We start from the raw sequence: 7,072 nt of genomic DNA, 5'->3' as shown, positions 1-7,072 counted from the left end.
AACTAGAAAAAATTATATAGTGTTGTATAGACATCTCTGATTGGAAAACCTGAATATAAAAAGGAAAAGATAATAAAATTATAGACTTCAACATCTTTGTTCTCAACTTTAGCTTCCCTACTAGACCGCCAGCTTACAACAAAGTAATGCTGGAGGAAGAGAGAAAAATATCAAACAACTTGGCTTCCTCAGAAGAGACAATTGGTTATTTGTTTCTTGTTCCTAGGTGTAAGTTGGTCACTTTGAAATTAAAAAAGAGGAAATATTGAGAGTAAAATTATTCTGTGCTATTCATAGTTTTATACTTACGATCTCTCTATTGCTAAAACACTTTGTAAGTAAAGAATTGGATAGTACGCTGCAAGGACAGCTATATGTTCTTACAGATCTCTGATGCAAAGCAGCACCATTTTTTGCCACCTAATTTCTGAGCAAAAGCTGCCTCACTGCTGCCACGAAAGCTGTATGATGTCTTTGAAGTATCAGAAACTGGTGTTAAATAGTTTTCACAGGACATAAATTATCAGCAAGCAGAATATCACTGTCTGTCCATTGCTATGTGTAGTTGCACAAACACATTACATAACTTACCGTTTAAAAGAAAAAAAAGAGCAATTTTAGTATGTAAATAGGAGCTGAGTGAAAACAAATTTTAGGCTTTTCCCAATGCATTCCATTTGTGTAAAAGAAAGAAAAGTTAAAAGGGAAAGAATAATTGTGGGGAAAAAAGCCAGAAAAGCAAAGCACACCTTTTAAAAGCTGAAAGTGTTACACCAAAACAAAAAAGATCATCTTGTGGAATGGTATCATCTGATAAATCATTTGATATGTGCACATAATTGCAAGGCAAATGTCAAGTACCACTTATCTTTTCAAACTTAAAATACAGATTTACTCAATGCAGATTAGAAATCTAATGAAATATTGTATTAGTTTTAGGAATTTTTAAAGACATTTCACTAATACAAGGAGGATTGTGTTATTTGAACTTAAGCTGCCACATAACGAGAGCCTTGTGGATTGCCACAGCATTACAGCCACAAAATCCATTAGCAGATGTAGAAATCCCACATCCCAGCCTTTTATAAAAGTCTGCAGTTATGAAATCATTTTCATACACTTGGAACTTAACTATTTCAGTGCCCTGCATATAAAGGACTGGAACTGAGAGGGAAAACCACAAAATGGTGCACCTGAGAGCATTCGACATGGACACATGTTTCTGTGGTTCTTCCAAAAGTTCTTAAAGAGTTGAAACCATCCCTCTGGAATTCCGCAGAACAGAGTAAAGAAGTCTCTGTTTAGATTAAGGAGGGGGTTTATCTTTGCTAGTGAACTATTAGGATTTATTCTGTGTCTTCATTGTGGATGTATTAAGGTACATAGCTGGTAATAAGAAACAGGAGTTAACCTAGGATAATGAAGGAAAACACCTATGAGAAGGTTTGCTCTCTGAAAATTTAAAAAATAATTTTACAAGACCTCAAAGGGTAGTTTACTGTTTCCATGTTTATTTTCACTCACCAAAAGGAAATTTTTTTTCGTAAATTAAAGAAATCACAGGCACAATATCTATTATCTCCTCACTTAGCATCATGGTATCATGACAGCACTTGAAAACTTACCATTTGATAAACCATCTACAGCTAATACCAACATATAGCACGCTGGGAAATATTTGACTTTCTTTCATACCAGTGACTTTCATATGCCTAGGTAGATTTGAGGCAATCAGATAATTCTGTGGGGCAGCAGCATGTTATCATTTCAGAAATAAAGCAAACTGAGTAGTAAGGATACCAAGAATTCATGAGATAGAGTAGGGTTTCACTGTCAAACAACGATGAATAAACACAGAAAATATGGTCCTCCAGTTACCCCACAATAAATATAATTTACTGTAAGAATACTTACTTGGTTATCTTTCATTTACTGAAGAAACGGCACCAATATAAGGTAAAACCAGCTGGGAAAATACATAAAACAGCTGAAGAAAAAGGCTGTTAGAAGAGCAGCGAAGAAAGAAATGCCACACCAATCTCAATGCCAAAATGATAAAATTATTTCAGTGATGCACTTCACTTCATAACCGAGTTGACAGTTAAAATTATTTTTCCCTTTTATGAAAATGGGGTAAGCTATGAAGGCAACTGAGAGAGGCTGCTTTCTTTGAAGTGCTCTGAGATAGATGTGTCCTTTTAAACAGTCAGTAACAAATTTCTTTGTTAGGTAACAGCTATGTAAATGGATCAGGAGGTACAGCAGAGAGTGAGGTAGCTAAGCCTGGCTGACACATTTAACTCAATTCCCATGTTACCTGAAGCTGTTGGGAGCTGTCATTAAGATTATCTTCTCGTCTCCTGGCCTCCTCCAGCATCTGTGCACTCTTCTTTTTCTCCACTTGCTCTTTGTGCTTCAGATTTGCTACTTTCTTATTTTGATCTTTAACTTGCCTGTAAAAGAGAAGAGCACTCAGAGCGCGGTCCAGAGCAAGCTCCCCGTCAGCCCCAGCGCTGGTGAGCTGGACTGGGGAAGAGTGGAACCCTCAAGTACTACCACTTCGTTTACAGAAGGTTCCCAACACCAAACTCATCATCAAGCATTACCCTCCACTGTTAATTCAGCCAAATGAACACTTTGTTTTGCTCATTACTATTAACCTAAATGTGGAAATTTCTGAAACAAAAACCTTTATTATTATTTGTTATAAGCTATTAATCAAAAGATGCATCTGGCCTCTGGTGACTATGTGGCAGAAAATCTCTCTCAGTTTGTACGCATGTGTATATATAAAAAATGCAGACATCTAATAGCCTATTTTGCTTTGGGTAGCACTATATCTAATGTAAGGAAAATAGGAGGATCAAAAGGAAAAAAACAATGAAACATGACTTGAATATAGAGGACTACCTACAAGATCTAGGCAATCCGTTTCCAGAAGTAAAACTATTCCTTTCAACCTCAAGTTCTACTTGTTTACTAGATATTTTGAGGGATTTCCTATCCTTTCTTTTTACAGAAACAAGACAGAGCAATTAAGAACAAAGTATTTCGGAAAGTGCGCACAATTTCCTTTTCACTTGCATCTATGAATTATTTTTGATGATCCTGGCAACTGCCATTGCCTGCAGACAGGGTTTGGTCTTTCTGGGCATTAAGACACATAGAGTATTGAATCTAATTACAGACCCTTTAATCTCAGCCTCCTGACCACAGAGAACTTAAGTCTAAACTTTTAGTCCAATCAAAACAAAACAGGGTAGCTTTGCTTCCTCAGCCCTTTTCTCCATAATTATATCTGGAGTTTGGATTTTGGAATAAAAGACATATTCTTTGGTCGCAAAATTTTCCCAAAACATCATGCAAGTAGTAGAGACAGCTCTTTAATTTACTGTTTAGAAAGCAGAATGATATACTAGCTTCCTATCTGGTATGTTATCCACACAGAGAGGGAAGAATGTTTCTTCTGTATTTCAGAAATACTTTTAGAACAGATCACAAACAACTCTGCTTTAATATTTTCTTCAGAACTCATAACAAAAGTATGATCAAGAACATATCTCTTTGCGATATATATGTTCAAATTATGTGGCATATGGCTAGTCAGTGCTTTGAGTTCTTCCAAAAAAATGTAGATTCACACTGAGCTGTGCTTTTTGCAATGTAAGCCAACTGGTGCTGGGAAAATTGCAAAGACAGCTAATTTTCCTTGGTGCTAAACAAACTTCTATTAGTGTGAAAAAGTCCTGAAGGCCTCCAGAGACCAAGAAAAGAAAGGAAAGTCCTTTTTTGATGATGTTAAAAAATTATTGTCGTACTTAACTACCTTGTCTGACAGTTACAGCTGATTTGAGTCAGGATGCTTTTTAAACACAACAAGTATAATTGTTAAGTTGTTCTAACCCAGTGCTGCACACCAGCAATGGGCACGTTGCCCAGTTGGAAAGCAGCCTTGTTCAGTGATTAAACAACTTATTGGAAATGTTCTGTTGGCACCAGCTCAGCTTGTACAATACACGGTTCTATCCGTCCAATAAAATAAACATAGCAAGTACAACTAAGTTAATGCAGAAAATGAAAATATGTAAGCCCAACACATTCAATTCCACATAAGAATTCTTATTCAACTTCTAAATTAAAGTTAGGGGAATTAAGTCCTTTTCATAAACTGGCAAACCTAGAGTCACCTGTTGGGAAACTGGTCTGTGTTACTGTAATCTACTGGTTAGATAAGAGACAACAATGCTAATAAAGCCACAACTCTCATCAAAATACGTCTGAAGTAGATCATCTCCTGAATAGTCCAAAATGTCTTCAAACGAAATATGTATTTCAACGAAAGGAGTAATTTTAAGGATATACAATATTGACATCCACCTTCTCATGTCTGAACCAAAATTATTGTCATTCTAATGTATTAGGTAGGTATTCTGAAACAAACTCAAGCTTTCCTAAAGCAGTTTAAAAGATGGAAGTCTTGAAATTACCTAATGCTTGTAATACTCAGGTCAATCCTCATAATTGTCATTCTGTCTGGAAACTTTAATTCACATGCAGGATACAACTATCACTCTGTACCTTTGATGTCAAAAAGCAACAAAAGTTGGGCAATAAACCTTTCAAATGATACAGGTATCTATGGCATTACCTAAAGTTTCCCCAACTGAGAAGGTCACATGAGACTTGAAATCCATAAATGTAAAAGGCTTGCAGTTATTTATTCATGAAATCTCAGTGACCATGGTACCAAATAATAATTCCCACTTTTACAATAATTCATGCAAGTAATTGTGTTAAAGGTTTAGCATGTACAAGCCCAGAGCCCTTGAACAGAGCATATACAAGCCCAGAGCACCATGAATGTTCTATGAAACTGTAAAGAATCCACACTGTGATTCTGTAAACAAACCTTTCTTCTCTGGCAGACAACTTTCAGTCTTCAAAGCCAAATCAGAGAATCATGTTTTTATATATATAAGCACAATATTTTTAAAATACTTACATACACACACATATTTTTAATATCAACAGACCTCAAAAGCTTGATCAACAGGAAGCACCCAATTCACTGCTAAGACGGTTCTGTTGCTATTTTGAACACTGAAATACTACTGATGATTGTTATAGAACAATTTCATCTTCACACCACCACTGAACAATGTGCAGATTCGGACCACATACTGAACTGGAACAATAAAATAAAATACAGAAAGTATGCATCTCCAGCAAGCACACTGCAACTGGTCCATTCTATGAGGAGACAGTCACGAGGAAAACAAAGATTTGTCATAATATATGTGCACAAAGAAGCTAATTAGGACTGGAGAAACAAACAAAGCTCTGGAATTCCCTCAGTTTGAGAGCTTCATTTTGTAAACTTAATGTTCTTTTAACTCTTTTCAATGCAATTACAGCTATATATAGCACATAACCCTGTCAAAGGGATAGTAAGGTTTCAAGTAAATCCTTCATCTGTAAGAGTATTTTTATTAAGACTGAAAAAAGTGCACAAAATTAAAGATAGCAAAAAGAGAATTGATTACAATAACAGCAACAGCTTAGAGATTTATGAGTGTTTTCTAGAAAGTGTTAGCATGTACAGCAACTCAGTAAACACCGATTTGCAATGTGCAAGTGGAATTCTGATCATCAAATAAAGAGCATGTGAATTTCCGAGATATACAGAGCATTAAATATTACTGTAAGTACATATTCCTACTGAAACATCTTTTTAAAATGGCACTACAGAGAGAAAAAGAATGCTGGTGATTCTAATAAAAATTGGAGAGCCAGTTTATGTTCAGTGAGATAAAGCTTTAAAGAAAGGTATCACTGGAACCAACAGAAACAGTAACAAAACTAACAAAAGCAAAACTACCTCATCTCAGAAGACGTTTATTCTCAGAGTCACCCTCAAATCAAAAAATGAAAAATGTTCTAATCACATATAAAAGAAGAAAAATCTAATGAGAATGTTTATTATGTTGAATTACAGTAAACACCACCACTAATTTTGGAAACAACAATTTCTTTTACATTTTTTAGTAGCAAATTACTTTTTTTGAGGTACAGCTCCTAAAAAATTCAGCACTCAAAAGTGAAAAAATCTTTTCTATTGCTTAGAATCTTGCCCCGTTTCACAATATGTCACGCCAAGTACTGTTACAAGACAATATATTAGAGAAAAGGAAGTAGAATCAAAATCAGGCTTCTAATTTAAAAAAATAAACCCCAAAGCCTTTCAACTAAAGACAGGCCAAGATTTTCAGAATTAATAATTTCACATCCTTTGATTTTGGGTGGCCAATTTAAGCCATACGCCTGCTGAAAAAAACCCAAGATTTCTGAATCTGGACACTGAAAATAACTATTCATTTCTATGACTTTATCCTTTTTTAATGAAACAAAGCTGCATTACTTAAAAAAAGCCACACCTTTCCACTTCCCTATGAAATTCTTGAATTTCCAGTGATGAAGTACAGCCAAACACCATGGGGAATGAATTAAAACGATCACAAAAAGCAATGAAAACTTTCAAATGAGATGATTTCATATTCTAAAATAATTTTAAAACAGGAAGACGAATACAGGCAATAGAAACCCAGTGGACCATCAAGCATTCCTGAAAAGTGGAAAGTCATTTTATTACCTGTGAGTCCTTTAGAAGAGTTTTCCTCCCTAATAAGATTAATTGCATTATAGGCCCTATTATTTATTAAGACTTTTATGAAATTAATTTTTTCTTTACTAATGTGAGTATCTTTTTGCATTTTAATACTAATCTCATTATTTTTTACTATAATGCACATCAGCATATATAGCTGTTAATTCTTATATGGATTTTCATGCTACATGTTAATGTAACAAGCTATTATCCTTATCTGGTTACATTTTCTGGCATAATTTCAAATGTTTTTCCATAAAGTGAAAGGTGGCAAAATGTTCACTGAAAATATGCATAAGTTAACTTGAATTTTATAATTATATTTTAATATATTTTTCCTTCACCATTATGCGCCTAACACACACCAGTGTTTTTATAATGATCCAAGTATAAGTATAGACCTACAAT

General features: G+C 34.7%; 1 protein-coding gene across 1 annotated transcript in view; it reads right to left on the bottom strand.

Moving 5' to 3' along the window:
• Window positions 1–2,317: 2,317 nt before the first annotated feature.
• Window positions 2,318–7,072, bottom strand: part of ERC1 (ELKS/RAB6-interacting/CAST family member 1) — a gene marked incomplete at both ends in the record, with an annotated part of 99,878 nt that continues 95,123 nt past the window's right edge. Inside the window, one exon of the mRNA XM_010291652.1 lies at window positions 2,318–2,453. Within this exon, the coding sequence (XP_010289954.1) occupies window positions 2,318–2,453 (136 nt within the window). The remainder of the gene's footprint in view (window positions 2,454–7,072) is intronic.

Source organism: Phaethon lepturus, unplaced genomic scaffold (genome assembly GCF_000687285.1).
Source record: "Phaethon lepturus isolate BGI_N335 unplaced genomic scaffold, ASM68728v1 scaffold3857, whole genome shotgun sequence".
Taxonomy (NCBI): domain Eukaryota; kingdom Metazoa; phylum Chordata; class Aves; order Phaethontiformes; family Phaethontidae; genus Phaethon; species Phaethon lepturus.
Note: the sequence above shows the minus strand (reverse complement) of the source record. Positions and strands in the feature narration are given on the sequence as shown.